General features: G+C 37.2%; 1 protein-coding gene across 1 annotated transcript in view; it reads left to right on the top strand.

Annotated features, from left to right (window-relative positions):
- Window positions 1-20,170, top strand: part of LOC129353343 (protocadherin-15-like) — a 204,991-nt gene that overhangs the window by 133,249 nt on the left and 51,572 nt on the right. The window contains exons 24-26 of the mRNA XM_055022626.1: window positions 611-727; window positions 6,668-6,808; window positions 7,758-7,870. Of these exons, the coding sequence (XP_054878601.1) occupies window positions 611-727; window positions 6,668-6,808; window positions 7,758-7,870 (371 nt within the window). The remainder of the gene's footprint in view (window positions 1-610; window positions 728-6,667; window positions 6,809-7,757; window positions 7,871-20,170) is intronic.

Raw genomic sequence — 20,170 nt, forward strand, 5'->3', positions numbered from 1 at the left:
GTATTGAACCCTATTCCAAACCCCTTTGTCAATACCTTTCAGGAACAACATTAAAATGACAAATGCAAGTCTTTTGGAATATGTAGATCAAGGCATTCACATTACATATAAAATGTCTGTGAATGAAAGAATGAGTGAATGAATAAATGAAAATCACAAGTTATGTGTAGTTATCAGTCTTGTGTGGGAGGTGACAAATAAGTTCTAGTCCTTTGAATTTGAAAACCACGATCCCCAAAGCATGAAGTGCCACAATCTTGTTATATGGAGAGGATATTTTTTATATTTATATTTTTCTTAATATATATATATTTTTTAAATTTTTTTCAGCGTAAAGTAGAGAGTTGTTAATTGATCAAATCTGACCAGAACATCTTAATTCTTGTAATTGGTGATAATTGTAAGATTATTTTTCAACATTGTGTGATGCTGCCTTGATTTGTTCAAGTCGATGAACGGTTCACTACAGAGAACTTTCGGAACATGTTGCACATTTTTGGTGACTCGGTTAACAAAAAACTTATAAAAGTTCACATCGTTCCCCTGTAAGGTTTTGTTCACAGTTTTCCTGTTCACAGATCTGTTTTGCTTTTCTTGAATCTCTTTCCAGGATATGAATGACTTTGCTCCCTCATTCAGACAACCTGTCTACAGAGGCATGGTTGCTCCTAATGCTCTCAAGGGAACCATTGTGACCACGGTGATAGCCAACGATTCTGACCCTGCGGTGAGTATTTGCAGCTGCTCATATTTAATCAAACTATTTTCCTTTTCTTGCTCTTAAAATTGGGCATTGGAAAGGAATAAGACAGGATAATGAAGCTCAGCTTCTGTCCATGAATCTTTGTCCTCTTCCCTTTTGGAGCCTTACTCTCCCCCCCTCTACTCAGCAGTGGTTCTGTTAACCAAGTTTTTTAATCCAAAGCATCCATTATAAAATGTATTTAGCTTGCAAAATAAAGCACCAGCTTACTTTAGAGTCTTCACTTAGAGTAGTTTGAAATTTGGTGCAGATCGGACAACCTGCAACATGAGTTTCAGCGTATCATTTGAAATAAGCTTTTCTGATTTACGCAATAATTTGTTAAAATGCAGAGCTGTGTTATGCAGTGCATTGTGAGAAAAAAACCCTCATTTTCATAGAATCCTGATAGCAGCCTCTGGGTGATCACCTATTGAATAAATGTTTATGAAAAAAGGCCAGACTCAAACACAAAGTTTCCTTACTTTGCATTTCTAAGTCTCTGAACTTATTTTTTATTTTCACATCTGCAAGCAAAATCTTCTCTCGCAGTGTTTCGCCATGTGCCTCTTTAAAAGCTTCACTTCCTTTGAATTATGTGCTTGCTGTCCTCTTTCATCAGCTGAATTGATTCAGAGTGCAGGTAGAGGCATCAAAGTAAATTCTCTTGAGCCAAAAACCAAAAAACATCATTATACTCTCCAGGTTTTACGGTTTAAAAGTACTCCCTCAGGCCCAAACGAAGTACTAATAGCATTTTTTACTATGTGTGTGTGTGTGTGTGTGTGTGGGGGTGTGTGTGTGTGTATATATATATATATATATATATATATAATATATATATATATATATATATATATATTATATATATATATATATATATATGTATATATATATATATATATATATATATATATATATATATATATATATATATATATAGCTGACTGGATAGCTCAATACATAAGGCATCAGTATATCACCCGAGAGGGCAGGGTTCGAATCCAGTCTGGGTCCTTAGGCAAGACCCTTCAAGCTACTGCCTACCTCATACCATGAGAGATACTAAGTTGCATAACATGCCGGCTCAGACGTCGCCCGGCCAAACAAGGTCTGCGTCAGGTGTTGGGGAACCAGAGCACCTTGATGACAAATGGGCTACTGGAACAAGACGGAAATGGGCGAGAGATGAAAATGTGGATCTGTTGGAATGCTACTACTCAAGTAACCCTAGTGAGAGAGGTTACATGCAAAGACTGGGGAAGAAATGGTCACTTCGACATCCCCAGTCAACACTAAGTGCTAAACAACTCAGTGTTCCAACATCCGCAAACGGCAACTGCTATCACAACTTGAGATTGACGAGATACAACACAAATGCTACAGCAAAAGGGAGGAACCCGGATGTCAGGACTGTGGGGACTTAACTACAAGTCCCCACCCAGTGAGGGGATACACGGCCCCAATGAGCGAAACAGAGCTGAACAAGACAGCTGCTGACCTGAGAGTGAGAATCATGACCCGAATGACAACCAGGCCTCCTCGGCGCCAATTACAACGGCTGAGTGAAGTACCATCAGAAAGTCTCATTGAGAATGTGAATGCAGCATTGAGAACGATCCCTACCAACACCATAACAGAAACCAATGAGCTGATCTACAACTCAGCATCAGTGATCCTTGAGATACTTGGCTATAAGAGACCCAATGAGACCCAATACCCACCATGGAAAAGACGGTTAGAGGCTAAAATCAAGGTAACAAGGAGGGAAGTGAGCCAACTGTCAGAGCTCCACAAGGGTACAATGAAAAGACCAGTACCCAGAAAGTACAGTCAGATGCCCATACCTGAAGCACTTGAAACTGCCAAACAGAGGCTCCAAGCCTTGTCCAGCCGCCTAAAGAGATACACAAGGGAGAATGAATCCAGAAGGATTAACCGGCTCTTCTCCACTCAACCTGCTAAGGTGTACTCTCAATGGCAGGGTAATAACAACAGAGCAGACCCACCAAGGCTGGAGACTGAACAATACTGGAAAGGCATATGGGAAAGGGAGGCGTCCCACAACAGCATTGCACAGTGGCTGATCTCTCTACGAGAGGACCACAGCAACCTCCCTGAGCAAGCCCTGGTAACCATCACTGCGACAGATGTTCAAGAAAGAGTCTCAGGCATGAAAAACTGGACAGCACCAGGGCCTGACATGATCCATGCCTACTGGCTAAAGAAACTCACTGCTCTCCATGAGCGACTGGCAGCCCAAATGAACCAGCTGCTACAAAGTGGGACTCACCCTGAATGGTTAACTGAAGGGCGGACAATCCTAATCCAGAAGGATCCATCAAAGGGTCCAGTCCCACCCAACTACCGACCAATAACCTGCCTCTCCACAACCTGGAAGCTCATGTCAGGCATCATAGCGGCCAAGATAAGCAAACACATGGATAAACACATGAGCACGGCACAGAAGGGTATCGGTGTAAATACCAGAGGAGCCAAACACCAACTCCTCGTAGACCGCACAGTTGCCCGAGACTGCAAAACCCGACACACCAACCTGTGCATGGCTTGGATCGATTACAAGAAAGCCTATGACTCAATGCCGCATACTTGGATCATTGAATGCCTAGAGATGTATAACATCAACAGGATTCTGAGAGCCTTCATTGCAAACTCGATGAAGCTGTGGAAAACCACCCTTGAAGCCAACTGTAAACCACTTGCACAAGTGTCCATCAAATGTGGCATATACCAAGGAGATGCTCTGTCCCCGCTACTGTTCTGCATAGGCCTGAACCCCCTCAGCCAAATTATCAACAAGACTGGCTACGGATACCGACTCAAAAATGGGGCCAACATCAGTCACCTCCTCTACATGGATGACATCAAGCTGTACGCCAAGAGTGAGCGAGACATCGACTCACTGATCCACACCACAAGGATCTACAGCACTGACATTGGGATGTCATTCGGACTAGAGAAGTGTGGTCGGCTGATCACAAAGAGGGGGAAGGTGATCCGCACAGAAGGAGTCTCACTCCCACAAGGAACAATAGCAGACATAGAGGACAGTTACAAGTACCTAGGTATACCACAAGCAAATGGCAACCTCGATGAGGCCACAAGGAAAGGAGCCACAGCTAAATACCTCCAACGAATAAGGCAAGTCCTGAGAAGCCAGCTCAATGGCAAGAACAAAATCCGTGCGATAAACAGCTATGCCCTGCCAGTAATCAGATACCCTGCTGGAATAATTAGCTGGCCAAAGGAGGAGATAAAAGCCACAGATATTAAGACTAGAAAGCTACTAACCATGCATGGAGGGTTCCATCCCAAATCCAGCACCCTGAGACTGTACACGAGCCGCAAGGTCGGAGGCAGAGGACTAGTGAGTGTGAGAACCACTGTCCAGGACGAAACAACTAAGATCCATAAATACATCAGGGACAAAGCCTCAACAGACAATGTGCTCAGTGAATGTCTCAGACAACAGGGAACGGAGGTTGAGGTGCCAGAGATACCATCATGGGAGGACAAGCCCCTACATGGGATGTACCACCAGCAAATAACCCAAGTGGCTGATATCAGTAAATCCTACCAATGGCTGGAAAAAGCTGGACTCAAGGACAGCACAGAGGCCCTCACCCTGGCCGCCCAGGAACAGGCCCTAAACACCAGAGCAATAGAGGCCCAGATCTACCACACCAGACAAGGTGTAGGTGTAGGTTGTAGGTTGTGCAAGGAGGCCCCTGAGACAGTCCAGCACATCATAGCAGGGTGCAAGATACTGGCAGGGAAAGCGTACATGGAGCGACATAACCAAGTGGCAGGCATAGTGTACAGAAACATCTGTGCAGAATATGGACTGGAAACCCCGAGATCAAAGTGGGAAACACCCTCAAAGGTGGTGGAGAACGCCAGAGCTAGGATCCTGTGGGACTTCCAGATCCAGACAGACAGAATGGTAATGGCGAACCAACCAGACATTGTCGTAGTGGATAAACATCAGAGGAAAGCTGTTGTGGTAGATGTAGCAATACCAAGTGATTGCAACATCAGGAAAAAGGAGCACGAGAAACTGGAGAAATACCAGGGCCTCAGGGAAGAACTGGAGAGGGCCTGGAAGGTGAAGACCACAGTGGTGCCTGTGGTCATCGGGGCCCTCGGGGCAGTAACCCCCAAACTGGAGCAGTGGCTACAACAGATCCCAGGAACAACATCAGACATCTCAGTCCAGAAATGTGCAGTCCTTGGCACAGCCAAGATACTGCGCAGAACCCTCAAGCTCCCAGGCCTCTGGTAGAGGACCCAAGCTCAGAGGATAAGAACCACCCGCGGTGGGTGAGAAGGGAATTTTTATATATATATATATATATATTATATATATATATACTTTTTGGTAGCAACACATTTAATGGAGATGTTTAACAAGCATCTCAGCAATACAGTACAGGTCACCAGTGCTGTTCTGATATTAAACCTACATATTATGTATTAAACCTCATATTATGTTTCACAAAACACAATCATTAAACTCAACATTTGCTGCCTTTATGTTCTGTTGGGATCACAAAAATTGTACATTGTGTCACTTCAAGTGTCCGTTAACTAATGAGTTTTTAGTGTATTTTATTAATAAAATTGCTACCCTAAATCATTTAATATGATTGAATATAATCGAATGACCTGCTGCGTGTAAATCTGGTTACATGTGGTAAAGATCTTTTATTAGACATCACAGTGCTCTAGTTAATAGTTAAAAGTTTTACGAGCCCAACTTGTCTTTATGTCCTTGAGTTGAATCTTTGATTGGATGTTTTCCTTAATCACTTGCACTCTGTGGGAAAAAATAAGGAAATAAAAAACATACTGAATAGCAACACTATTCAACATCGTTTTAAAGACACACACACACGCCCACACAAACACACATAGTATGTCTCCCAAGGACTTTGCATTGACTTTCATTCATTGTTCATTCATTTCTACAGACAGAATGTTACAAATGGCATGTAGTTGCTAAAATGTGTTAAAAAAAGTTATTTTCAGCATAGAGTTGGTTGATTTACAGTCATTGAAATAAAACTGAATGGCATTATTATTCTTTCCTGTGTGCCATTTGATATGGAAGTGAACATTTCAGAGTTTATTTAAAGCTGACTCTATGATATGGCTGATATTTCTAAAACATCTTTCACATGCCTACAAAGGTTCCCATGCAGTCATTGGTGAAATGTGTAAGTCTTTATGTATTTAGCTTTTATTACTTTAGCGAAGTCTCCGACTGAATTATTTGCAGAAATAATGACATCAAGAGAGGTTCAGTGGTAATATTAATGACATTTTTTCCAGTTTACTGAATATTATTTAACTTAACATTCATCTTTTTTTATCATATCTTCTTCATCTGAATTTTTGTCCAGAAATGCTATTCTCACCCACAAAATGAGAATAGTATGCCCAATCAGTTTAGCATGTCTGCTTTGATTTTGCCTGACATGGTTTGCATTTTCAAGCTCTTACAATTTGTTTCCAACAATTTCCACACTCTTTTTTTAATCTGCCTCACAAAATAAATATTAGCAGAACTGCCAGTGTTGAAACCTCGGCATAGAAAAAGACGTGCCACCATTCTGTGTAAAATGACTCATGCTGCTTATTATCTTTAATATTTTGGAGGTTAATTTATAACTATTAAACTTTGAAGCCCAGGTGTCTAAAATGGTACTGGGTGTTTTTATTTTCAATCATTAGTATTTAAATTTAGGGACAGCGTGACATTTAGCACCTCTGCGAAAGTCATTTCTCTTCCAATGCGAGATTATGTTTCAAGAAATATTTGTTCAGCTAAGCATAAAAGAGGCAGTTAATTATCTTCTGCAAAACCCATTGACATTATGTGTGCTCTGATTTTCCTTTTTGCAGGGAACCCCCGCAGGTCTAATCCGTTACAAGGTGGACCAGGAGGCCTATCCATACTCTGCCAGTATATTCGATGTAGATGAAGAGAAAGGTCATGTGGTTACCAGAGTAAATCTCAATGAGGAACCCAACTTAAAGTTCAGAGTGAGTGCATACACAGTCTCTTTTGTAAAAAACTAAATGTACTTTTTAGAACTGAACTGAATTTGTCCATATGGTGTTTTTTTTGGTTTTTGTTTTTTCTCATTACGCTTGTAAAGGTAGAAACATTGCGGTTGTCAGTTGCAAATGGGAAACACTTAAATTTGCCCTTAGTTTTTAATTTATTTCTTCGTGATTCAAATCTGTTTTAGAACACAGCAATAATGTTTGCTTATAAAATGACTTGCAAAAGTATTCACAACCTTGAATTTTACATTTTGCCCCACTACAATTAGAAACTTCAGAAGTATTTTTCTTCATAAAGTGTGATTGTCCATAAACAGTTAACATGTTTAATTAGTATTGCAATTGTGAACCTGCTAAGATGTGGTTGTTCACTGAAATTTGATTTGCCTTTAATTGAAGTAGAAATGCAGTTTCCTCTGAAGACGACCTTAAGACGAATCATTATACTTTGTTTGTACCACCATGTTTGCATTCTGGATCGTGACAGGAAAAAGAAAATTGTTGCAGAGCTGTGACTAAATCTCATTGAACAGCATATAAAATAATTAGCTAATGGCGTCTCAGATTTGAGTTTCTTTGAGCACTTCTGCACCGTGCAAGAGCAAATTATATATATATAAAACCTAAATCAGCTGAGACCTGGCAAAGCTTTTAACTGCCTCATAAGCCAAGTGCATGTGTCTTCAAAATGTTATGAGTTTGGAACATTGTACAGAAATGTAAAAACTGCAATATGAAAGTAAGCTTGTTCTGAGTCGAGTACTGAGTCAGTGCTTCTCCTTTGGGTCGCGTTAACATTAGTTACCACCAATTAAATGAAAACAAAGAAAGTCTACGCCAGCAGACAATAGATATGCCAGAGGGAAACATATGGAATTATATAGTCATAACCCACTCTGCCTTCATCTGCATGCATCTCTAACAGCTGGTGGTGGTGGCCTATGATCATGGCGAGCCTGTGAAAAAGAACACGACTCTGGTGGAAATCACAGTGCTTCAGCCCTCTGTCATCCCCGTGTTCACTCGGGAAGAATACAGGTACGCTCTCACACACGCCAGCACACACCGAGTGTTTTCTTGTCATCTGAATGTTTTATGCGGCAGCTGCTTGATTGTTTTGCGCAAAGCACTTCAGTGGAAAGAGAAGAACATAAATCTCAATTACACAAAGTTAACACATTTGAGCAGTTTTGAATGGTGCACATTTCACTGACAAAGAATGTGTTCTTCTCATTAAATATTGTTAAACTGAATTTATAAAGATGTGACTGAAAATCACAGACAGTCACTTATTACAAGCAACTTGAAAAACTTTATTTTTAACGTTCCTCTTAAGGATCAAAATCAAACAGAATTGCCTTATCTAAATATCTGGCATTGCAATTTTCCACATTGTCGCACAACAATAATCTTCTATTTAAATGGGACAAAAGTTGGAAACTTTTGATGAGATATATTTCTGACTTTATAAGCCAAACAACTCATTTGTCTGCACACGTTCCCAGTCATACCTGTTGGTGGGGGGATAATGCAATACAATATAAATAAACTATCTTTATTAACACCTTCAGGTATTGAGACAGCTTGTTTGTAGAGTGCCAACATTCATAATTTTTTTCTGTTTTGTTTACATCACTAGTAGGCTTGAAATCCATAACTTTAGAATCTGTAAATGACTCAAAACATAAAGTTAATGGAGACGTATGGAGCTACAGGGTTTCTTTCAAGGTTTTCTTTCAGAAAAAGTCTCTTGCAGCTCGAGGCTGCAAGAGACTTGAGGATTAAGTGAAGGTTCACTTTCCAGCGGGATACTCACTCCAAACGCACAACCAGCGCTATAATGGAATGCAATACATCAAATCATATCCAATATGTTTGAATTGTCTAGTCTTGATCCAGTTCTACTGTGCTCGAGCAAAAAGAATCATTCAGTTGCAGTCATGGTAAAATTAGTATACAATTAATTTGGTGGCTTAAATGCATATGCACTTTCTGATTTTTATTTGTAAGCAAAAATCCCCATTAACCCTTTTTTTTCCCATTTTGTGTTACTTCACAAAACACACCCATAAATATGTATTTAGGTTGTGTGTGATTGCATTGGGACAAATGTGGCTCTAACAGTCAAACAAATGGATATTTTCTGATGCTGTACTCAAAAGTCACTTTTCTGGAGTTGGGGGAAGCTTGTAAGGAATGCCTGATTAAAATAAAATGCAGGAATAAACCTTGGATCATATTTGTTAACATTTTGTTATTTTAGTTGTTCAATTCAGATGTGATTTACTCATTGTATATCTGACACAAATGAGTCTCTTTGAAAATTATGTTTTTTTATGAACTAAGTTAACAAAAATGGTCAGAAATCATTTTGCACAGATTTAAAAAAAGATTTAGTTTGATCTAAGTGAATACGCCATAATCACTCCTCTGCAAATATTCTATTCAGTCTTTGTTTTTGCACTGTCATCAGCCTCAGCAATTACATGTCACAGACACAGTAACTATTAATTTATGACACTCTAAGCCAACATGGCAAAACAAACATAAGCTCCCTCCCTCCCAGTCATAAATCACACTCTTTCAGTTAGCTATTGGATTCAGGAGGGATCAACTCGTCTTTTCTTGTGTGTGTTTAGATGCAGATGTAAAAATGGACTATAATCTCCTGCTATTATCTCCTTTTATCTGCCTTTATCTGTCTGCTTTCTTTAGTTTTCACAGAATGAAATTGGTCTCAGTTATTGTTCTTGTTATCAGTGCCACTGAGTAGTTGTGTTTATTCTTTTTTTTTAATGGCGGTTTCAATTTACTTTGCCTGTCAGACAGTACATATATTGATAAACATACACTTTCACTTCTTGTCTTTCTCCACCATGTCTCATATATGTCTTTGTCGTGGCTTTTACTCAATTTAAGCAACATGTCATCTGAATCAGATGATAAGGGCTTTTGTGTATCTCCAAAACACATTTTAGGGATGTTTATCATAATAGTGAATCCAAAAATTGGTCAGCCATTCAGATTTCTAAGCAGGTGTTTAAATAAATCTAATGAGCTTTTTTGTTAAATCCAAATGTCTTAAGACCAATATATTTAGCATAAGGCAGCATGAAAATCTTCCTGACTTCAAGAACAACATAGAAGTGTCACAAAGCTGCTGCATTTATTAATGTGAAGCATAGCCTTAAGGCATGGAAAAGTGTGTGGGCATATTTGTGTGGAGTTCTGTATGTATTACCTTCATGTTTTATTTCTCCCCTTTTGATCACTCACAACCCAATAAAGACACATTCTCAGTTCAAAAGAATAACAAATATGTGTTCTTATATTATTATTTGATACTTGTGAATTGCAAATATCTTTTTTTGAGGGTGATATTTCTTTTCTGTATCTCTCGTTGTGTATTTTTGCCTTTCTCCTGTAATATGTGTCTGGTTGCGTTTCAATGTTTTTCACTCATCATTCATGCAGAATGTTTTGGCTTTGGTTTAATTTCTTTAGGGTTTTCCAGTAATTATTTACCTTTTTAAAACCAGAACCACTATTAGCAGAGGAAGTTTGTTTCGTAACCGTTACAAAAGCAACAACAACGGAAATTGCACGTTGCATGACTCCAAGAAAAGCACATACAGGCAAGAAAAAAAGTTATAAAATGCCATTTGTTGTACCACTATCGCAAAGGATACAAAAAAAGTTAATGCACTTTAGTCTAAGCTTCAAATTGTTTTTCAAATAAACTAGATAGCTTTAGTATTGCAGCAATGCTAGGCGTTACAAGAAGCAACAGTTTAAACTTTCGAAGGCCTTTTCTTTAACAAAGCATGGGATTGTTAATGATTTAATTATTGCAAAAGTCTAGCTACTGGTAATCACTTTATTAGCCAAAGTAATTCATGCTAGGAATCAGTAATAACACATTTTTAAACAGCAGATTTTAATTAGAGAGTTGTTTAATTGAGCTCAGCTATTTTATATTTTTACCCCCCAAAAAGCTTTACCAAGAGTGGATGTAAAAATGTTCACACCCAAGGTAAAGGTTTATGTGATAAAATCAATTTCCATGATTATTGTGACTAAAATTGTATACAATTCAATATAGAAAAAAAAACTGCTTTACTTAAAATCACACACACACAAAATGCAAAGAATATTGCATTAATCTGTTTGTTTGTAGGTATGCACCTTAGACTTAACCAACCTTGAACTAAATTTTACCAAGCAACAGCATAGTTTAGAAAACAGGAGAAATGTATAAAGATCAGAGTAAATATAGTTATCAACATGTTGGGGAAAATGGAGACACAGTGCTACGATTGGATGTTTCTTTATTTTGGATCAAATGAAACAACAAAAATTATATAGAAAGATTCCTTATAATCTGAGATGGACCAATAAAATCAACATAGAAATTGCCTAAAGAACACAATGCCCACAGTAAATCTGGCTGAAAATAGAACTGAACCACAACTTTCGGAAGTTAGATAGAAAATCACACCTTAAACATTGTTTCAATATTTCTCAAATCACCACCTTCCTAAAATAATGCCCAAAACTAATTTTGGCAACAACAACAAAAATGTTTTAAAATAACTGCCATCATTTTCCCAAAAGATAATTTAGGCAAAACAAAATACTTTGGCAAAAATGACTTAGGCCATTATTTTAGGAAGATGACGATATGTAGTATATTGGATAAGCAGTACAGATGGAGAATATAAATATGTGCAATTTCTCATAGATTTTATTTTATAACACCAGATAATAGTCAGCACTTATGGTCGGTGCTTCAATTTACATCAATAACAACAAAACATTGGGGAGAATATTTTGACTATTATATTTTTTATGTGCAATTATACACATAAAATATTACATCTTAAATTTTAAATGAGTATCTTATTGCAATTTCTAGCTTTGCTGTTTGTTGCATACCCAATACAGATTTCACTTCAAGCACTAACAACATATATGTTTCTACTACTGCCAAATCATTTTTTCAGGTCAAACATGCTTTATTTGACTGGGATGGAGTTCAAAAGATTTTTGGATGCGGCTGCATTGATGCACCAGTGAAACAGCCAATTCTCTCTGCTGAACACAGACACTAAGCACCAGTCAACCATATCTTTGGCTCTATTTGCTGTTTGTGCATTTTCAGTCTGCGGGTTGCTCATCTAGTGAAAAAGCTAATAAGCCGTGAAAGAAGTTGTGTTAAATCATTGCTGCAACTGTTTAGCCTGAGCTCCCTTTTCTCCTCTCACTGTAAAGGGCTTGATGCACCTGCAGAATCAGTATGCAGGCAGCGTCACAGATGCATGCATAGTTATTAGCAACCATAGGAAATGATCAACAGGAGGTTAAGTGAACAGTAAGGAAATACTGAAATATTATTTAAAGCCCTTTTCTCTTTTTTTCTATGTATGCATACATTAAAAATGTGTGTATTTTTTTTTTCCTTTATTCAAGTGTTTACACACAGCCACAGGTCCTCCCTGGCATCAAACATCTTGTAACTGCTCACTTTAATTAATCTAATTAGAAAGTGTGATGAGGCAAAGACATGTTTCAGACATTCAAAGCCTTGTTTCATTCTTTTTTAGCAAGAAGTGATATGAGAAAACGTGGAAATATAGTGCTGTGGCTGACATCATTGCGCATAGAGATAACAAAGCAGATTATTATGAGAAATTAAGATAAATTTGACTGTTATTAATCCAGCTTCTGAGCCTGGATACACTATATGCATCAAGTGTATTGATAACAGTCATGTTTTGCTGTCATCAGAGTAAATAAAGTATTAGAAAATGTAGGATTTGAATGCATGCAGGCATTACAGTAACTATTGATTATATGTTTCTTTGCTGGAGCACCAAAATTGAATTAAAAACTAAATCTTTAATCTTGGACTGGGAACAGACAGAATCATTTTGTCAACTTCTGCTTTGCATGATTGCAAAAGTAAATGAACATGACTGTGAAATATTCAGAGCCAGGCTCTTCATTGCTTTGCTTTGCACAACTCATGATCAAAATTGTTATTTCAGGGGTTTAGGAAGCAAAAATGACTCAAAGTTTGTTTTTGTTGCCATTTTGATGCAACTAAAAATGTTTTTCTTGTGACTGAAACAGCAGGTCCCTCCTATGCATTGATAATGTTTTCAATTCTGTCCTTAATCATACATACAGATGCTCTGTCTGCACTTATGAATCCTCACATATTTTCTTATCTTTAATGCTTTCTGTGGCTCCAGCTGTCAATTGTCAATTTTTTTGGACAATCAACCTCATAATTATTTGAGCACTTGGAGACACTCGCATACTATGCTTTTTTTTTTTTAGGTTAATATTGTCCAGATGTCCAGAAACCTGAAACATGCCAATTTATATATTTTTCCCTGTGTTTCCGCTCACAATCTCCTTGCTGACATTTTACACTGATGTTACTCCGTCCAACCTGATTCCTTTCATCATTCAACCTTCCCACACATCCCTCTTCCACTTTATCCATGGAGAGCAATTCCTGTTTTCCACATCTGCTGTACCACAAGGTCTTTCCGAGGTTTAATTTCATCATCTTCACCAGTTTTAGAGGATGTTTGAGATGTCTCTGTGGCTAATCGCTGAGTTTGTGACTGAGCAGACCACATACAATCGGTTTCCACATGCAGACGCAGCAGATCTCTGCAGCTTTCTCACATTTGACCAAAACTCCCCCTACACTCCTTCTGTTTTTGCAATCCTGTATTTCTTTGCATATGCACAACAATGACACCCACTTTGATTGGCATCCATTGAACAGATGAGTAAAATGTTTTCAAATAATTTTTTATGTTTAATTGACATGGCATAAATATATTTTCAGTGGAGGAAATCAAATCCCGTTGATAAATAATAATTTTAACAAAATTGCTGAAATATGCTTTCAATTATTTTTTCCTAGATCTTCCTTCCTTGACAGCCTTTTGTATTCTCTGATAATGTTTAACAATGTTGGAACATGTAGAGAATAGAACCTTTGACTATTCTCCTTTGAACAATCTCTCCAAGTCCTCCAGATGCCTTGATCCTCACTGATCCTTTATTCTCATGAGTGATGATTGGTCATAATATTCTGATAATTATCCCTCTGAAAGATCAGTACAATGTCAGTTCATCCTTGACAGGAACTTGTTTTAAATTAAGCCAATTCACATTAAACCCACTTCATTAGTTACAGTTCCAACTAGAAATAGTTTTCTTTCGCCTGTCACAAATTGTCTGAAATAAAATGATAGAAGTTAGAACCTTAACACATTCATTTTGATTAATTGAGCACTGAAAAATAAGCCGTCCAAGAAATTTATCCATCTAATCACGCTGTGGAACATTAAACCCACATGCCATCTGGATCAGCGTTTAAATTAGTACATATGAGACGACCCACTTTACAGGAATGAAGCATACAATCTGAAAACTGCATCGCCCTCTTCTCTGTCAACCGTCTGACCGCTGGGTGACGGGAGCACAGAGTGCTGCGCTGTTTAAATGAGAGTGTGATGTAATGAAACAGTGCTGAATAACCAGTAAAGGAAGGTTAAACACTGCTTTTCAGAGTAAACGTCACAAATTATTTGCCACAGAACCCCAACATTTAAAATCTAAAACCCGAGGATATCTGCATTGCAATAAGACCTCCTGACGAGCTGCGGAAAAATAACGTGAACATATGTCATTGTTTTTACTGCATTGCCGTTTGGCTAATTATGCTGTATTCAAACTGGGAGTTGAGGCATTTATCTAAATATATTCATTTTGAGGATATAAAAGTCACATTTACAAGCAACTTATAAATGTGGATATAGCAATGCAGTTAATATGGAAGAAAAACCCAACAAGCTGCTTAGAAGGAAGATCATAAGTGGGGTTCTGTCAGATGAGAGGAGTGAGTTAAGAAATAGGATGCAGGCAAAGAGAGAAGAGCATTGGGGCACGGAGAAGTGCAAAACAATATTTTTCTTTCAAATATATAAGAAATGCATCATTCCCCATTTTATATTATGATAGGCAGAGTAAAAAAGTGTGCACAGATTATTTTAAATGTGTTTCAATAGCACAACACTTGGCAACAATCTATCCATTTACAAGATCAATCTCAGATCAGAAGCAAGTGAAGAAAGGATGAGGCACAAAGTTATGCAATATCAGAGGTAGATGGAGGACACTGGAAAGAATAGTTTGACATGTAGTCCTAGAAAAGAAGGAATAGAGGGGAAAGGAAAGAACTGCAATAAAGAAGTTTGAGGGGGTAAAAAGAGGGGGAAAAGAAGTGGCATCACTGTCAGCATAGAGCATTTCAAAAACACATTAAAGTTGACAGGCAGATAGGCAGACGAACGCAGACAGATCAACATACTGCATGATAAGTCTTTAAAATGGCAGATGAGTTGACAGGCTGACAGATTGAAGTAGATTAAGCAAACAAGCAGACAAGCAGGTGGAATTTTGAATAGAGAACTGCGCTGATGCAAATGGACAGGAAGATTTACAAAAACTGAAATTGACAGGCAGAGGTAGACTGACACTCTAAACATGACAGACACCGCCCGGAGTCAGTGCTGAGGCAGGCATCTGTGCAGTCACACATGATGACATCTTTCGCAAGTTTTGTCTTCCTGTTTGTCGGCTTTCAGTTGGCTGAAGACTTCCTCTTTTTCAAACAATGTGGAGCAACCTCAAGAACACAATACAACTCCGGTGGAAATACAAAATGACACTGGGCAAAATTGCTGCAGGTGGACAACACTCTCGCTTTACCAGATCAAACAACTGGCATGCATCTAACATATTTTAGGCCTCCAATATAAATGCCCTAAAGCTTGCAAAATAGCAAGTGTGGCATGAATGCATAAAACTCAATTCCTGCAGCTTTTTGTGACCTTAAACCAAAATCGGTGAAAAGAAAGGCTTTAGAAGGTGATTCATATTCTCCCATCTTTTTCGTTTGAATAGGTGGTTACTGAGCTTGCTTCCGTTTTTTTCACCAGCCTGTGACAGACGCACTGACATATTTCTTGCCTTTGATCGTAAAATTATCAAACTAACGGATCAAAGGAAAACTTTGAATGGGCTTCTTAAAAATGCGAAAGGTCCTTTCATGACAGATTCCTTCATGACACGACTAGACTGCATATCTTCACTACCTTAAAGGATCAGTGTCAAGTTTTGTGTTCTGTCTTGGACTTAACATGTCGCAGCGACTGAAGTTTAGTTGCAGTAAAGAGCAAAGATTAGCATGTAAAATATGTAGCAATATTTGACGTTTCCACAGAAACAAAGCCTAGAAAATGAATAAATTATTTATTGGATCTAGCATATGCACCAATATAAACATAGTCCTGTTTGATTATACCTGTTCCACTGAGTAGACTAAGTGGACTGCTAGACAGAGTTCAGTGCTTGTGATCAGCAACATTTTTTTTTTTTAATTTAAACACTGAATTTGGTGGTTTCAGGGAAGCGAACAATAAACAACAATGCAAACAATCCACACAGATTACTGGAGCAATTTTTATTGTATGTATGTGGTTTAAAATGACCAAAATATGTAACATTTAATCTAATTGCACTTTTGTTGTTTGGAATTATATAACATCTAATGTGAGGTTCTATTTCTGCACATGAAGATACATGAAGAATAATTGTATACTTTATTCAAGTGAGATCAGTATTGGATGTATATAAATATTTAATATTAATTCAGCATTAAAACATTTCATGTTAGATCAAGGAAATCCTTTTTCTGTGGGTCTCTCTGACTCACAGAAAGAAAAATATTTGATTAGAAAGAGAAAAAAATCAAGATGGAGGCATTCCACCAAACCTCTGTCCAGATCTTTTTCTTTTGCTTGTATATGAGAATCTAAAAATTTAACTTTGGTGTGACTTCCCTGTCAATTGCAACAACTGTTTAAACCATCTATTCAAAAGAGATTCAATAAGGAAAGGCACGCATACACGGCATGGAGCTTGTTAAGATAGTTGCTGTTAAATTAGATGCCTTTTCCTTCTTGAAAGTGTCGATGAGGAGCTGCTTGAAGAAAACCTAACTGACTACCGAGTCATGAGTTCATAGCTAAGACAACATTGGTGTTAAATTACTTCCAAATGAGCCCCACCTTCTGCTCATTACCTTATTCAAAGGATTGTTACCAGGAGAAGATCCTCAATCTTTTTTGTCCAGTCATACTTGTTATTGATGCTCTGAAATATTTCAGAACAAAGAAAAATGGAAACCAGTAATGAGAAATTATACCAAGATTGAGAGTAGACAAGAATAAAAGAATAATAAAGTAAATGATCATATTGTAATTCCTTTTCAGATCTTCCGTCTCTTAAGCATGAAAGGAAAACAAATAAATATACTCTGTAATAATTCATAAAGAAGCAAAGAAAGATAAATAATTTAGTACACTTGGAATAAAAAAAAGAATAAAAAGGATGATTTATGTTCTAAAAACAACTCACTCTTTTTAAGTGTGTAGTAGCGACAAAGAGAATAACAGTTGTTAATATGAGAGATAGTCATTAATTTTCCTGTATGCCTAAGTTTAAAGGAATGTCAAAGAAAGATTTTAAGAGCAAAATATATGCTGTTTCAACACCAAAATAAATATTTGTCCTGTTAAACAGTTCAGCCTATGATCTTTTCTTTCTTTCATCCTGAAATAAATGTCTTTCACTAAACTCATTAGTGTAGCATAAATAAAGCATCAACGGAAATATGAAAATGTTAGGAATATTATTATTGCTACTAACAGAGTCTCCAGGTACATTGTCACCTTCAGAGTTCAAATCTTTGGTTAACAGTTACAGCAGTATTATACTGAGAAGTCAGGAAGATCAGACATTTTTAAAAAGCCCATATTAAAATTAAAATAAGTTTTGGGGATAAAAAAATGAAGAAAGTAAACAAGTGCATAAGATCAGAAGCTCCTTTTTTGGATTTTGAGGTGTTTCTGGTGATTTAATGGTATCTTGACAGGCAGCAAAAGATGACGCACCTGCTCCTCTACCGAACTGCAGTACCTCAGAAAAAGGTAATTTATTTCACTAATTCAATTTCAAATGTAAAACTCGTTACAAAAATTAATTACCTACAGAATGATATATTTCAAGTGGTGTTTCATTTTATTTTTTCTCATGATACCGACATACTGCTAATGAAGGACGCTCTCAAGCAGCTTGGATTCTGCGCCTCTCCACTCTGGATTCTTACACTTATAAATAAAAAGCTAACTTAGGTTTTACTGCAACAAGACTTTGTAGCTTTGAGCAACAGAGCTAAAAAGTTATTTTTCTACTTTGACCAGGTGAAATAATTTTCAAACATTAATTCTACACCTTCTAAATCTCCCACAAATACTTGAATGGACTTTGCATCACAGTCAAATATCTCTGTTTTTTGTGTAACTCATTCTTCCACATTTCTACATAACTTTCAAATTTTCAGTTATATACTTTATGCATATTGATTAACTGCTTCTTTAGTGATGACCTTTTGTAGCTTATACTCCTTCTAGAAGGTGTCAGAAACCTTTCTACTGGACAACTGTAATAGGAAGGAGCATTAACATAAAGAGAGGTCACTATGGGGTCACAATATCAATATCAAAAATTTGTTTCCTCAACCTAATAAGTTGTGTCACCCTTGGTGGCAACAACTTCCCAACCATAGCTGAAATTAAATCTTTTATCTCACTGGAGGAGATGGATCTCAATCGGGCTTGAGTCCAAACTTTGACTACTTCACACCAAAGTCTTTACTGTCGTTTTTTTTTTTTTTGAGCCATTAAGAAATCCAGTTGATGGTGTGTTTATGTTTTGTTGCGTATCCCAAATGTGCTTGAATTTAAGGTCACAAGGACAAATTCCATCAGGATTTTTTGATACAGAGCAGAATTTGGAGTTGCTTTAAAAACACCAAGTTGTCCACGTTCTGAAATATCTGAACTTCCCCAGAATGTCATACTACTTATGTTTGATTTAATGAAACATTTAAGTTTGACATAAAAATCTGAGTAGCAAAAATGTTTTCACTTTCCTGTGTGCGATATTTGGTGTTTGTAAGCCCAAGTAGCTGCACTCTGAAGTGCAGAGTTTACATTCCAGCTTGACATGTAGCAATAACATGCAACTAAGTCAACTGCATAAAAAGTGAATTTTCAACTCATTTTGATGTCTAATTGATCCATATTTCCTCAAATATGGATCCTGATATGGATTTAAGGCTGGTGGATTGTTGAATGGACAGAGTTTCATGGATTTGGCCCTTAATGGATAAAAATTGTAGGAAGTGAAGATGTTTTTTCTGTGTTGTTCAGGCAATGATATGCAGAAGAACAAAAAAATCTAAAAGTCCCTGAACTCTCCAGCTGCACTTGTGCTGTATCTAAAGGTCTTAAATACAGCTTTTCACTAAAGAAAACCATTATATCTCTGTAACCTCTCTTAAAATTGTTGCTGCATATGTATTGAACCATGAAACTTTAAATTACAGACAGAAAGGAAGTGGCTCAAACAGCCTGAGACAATCTTTAAAGGTTGTTATTGCAGAAAGCTGAGACCACTGGCTCAGCAGACTCCTAATGGAAATCCTGCGGTCAATTAGCAAATGTCTAGAAAAGAGAAGAGGCTACAGATAAAGTGACAGATGAGGTAGCAGCGAGAGAATGCACTAAATTATTTCTGTTTGTACAGCTGATTTTTCTGTTTTCCTCTGCTCACGAGATACAAAACAACACTGTATGAAGTGATTATATTTACTGTTTAACACATTGCCTAACTTTATGCTTTGATGTAAATAAATCTTTGGAGGAAATATATTTACTAGAAAATACTAAAGCAGAATTTTGCACATGTGTGTAACCTTATACGTTACCTTGCAAAAGAATTCACAAACCTTGAAGGTCTAAATTTTATTTCATTGGCTTTTAATATGTCAGTTCAACAAATCAATGCAAACAAATAACACATGGCTCTCATTTTTCATAGAAATATTGCAAAAAGTGAGGAACATATAGTTATTTTTATCCCTTATAGTTAATACTTTGTAAAATGGCTTTGCTCTGCTCGGTGTACTTTTTGCAAATATGTACTACGTAAGTGTAATTTGTTCCCGAAACTTCATTCATATCTCGGCGCTTGTTAGACTTAACATTATCAGTGAAAGTGCCTTCCTTCTTTGCATGTTAATTGCTAAAACATTTCTATATTTTATAGGACATTTTTAGATTTATCACACTATGTACATGCTATATAAAAGATTATTGGAAAAGAAAAAAAATGCAAAGAAGTTGT

Source organism: Poeciliopsis prolifica, unplaced genomic scaffold (assembly GCF_027474105.1).
Source record: "Poeciliopsis prolifica strain line A6 unplaced genomic scaffold, Auburn_PproV2 SCAFFOLD088, whole genome shotgun sequence".
NCBI classification, from domain to species: Eukaryota; Metazoa; Chordata; class Actinopteri; order Cyprinodontiformes; family Poeciliidae; genus Poeciliopsis; species Poeciliopsis prolifica.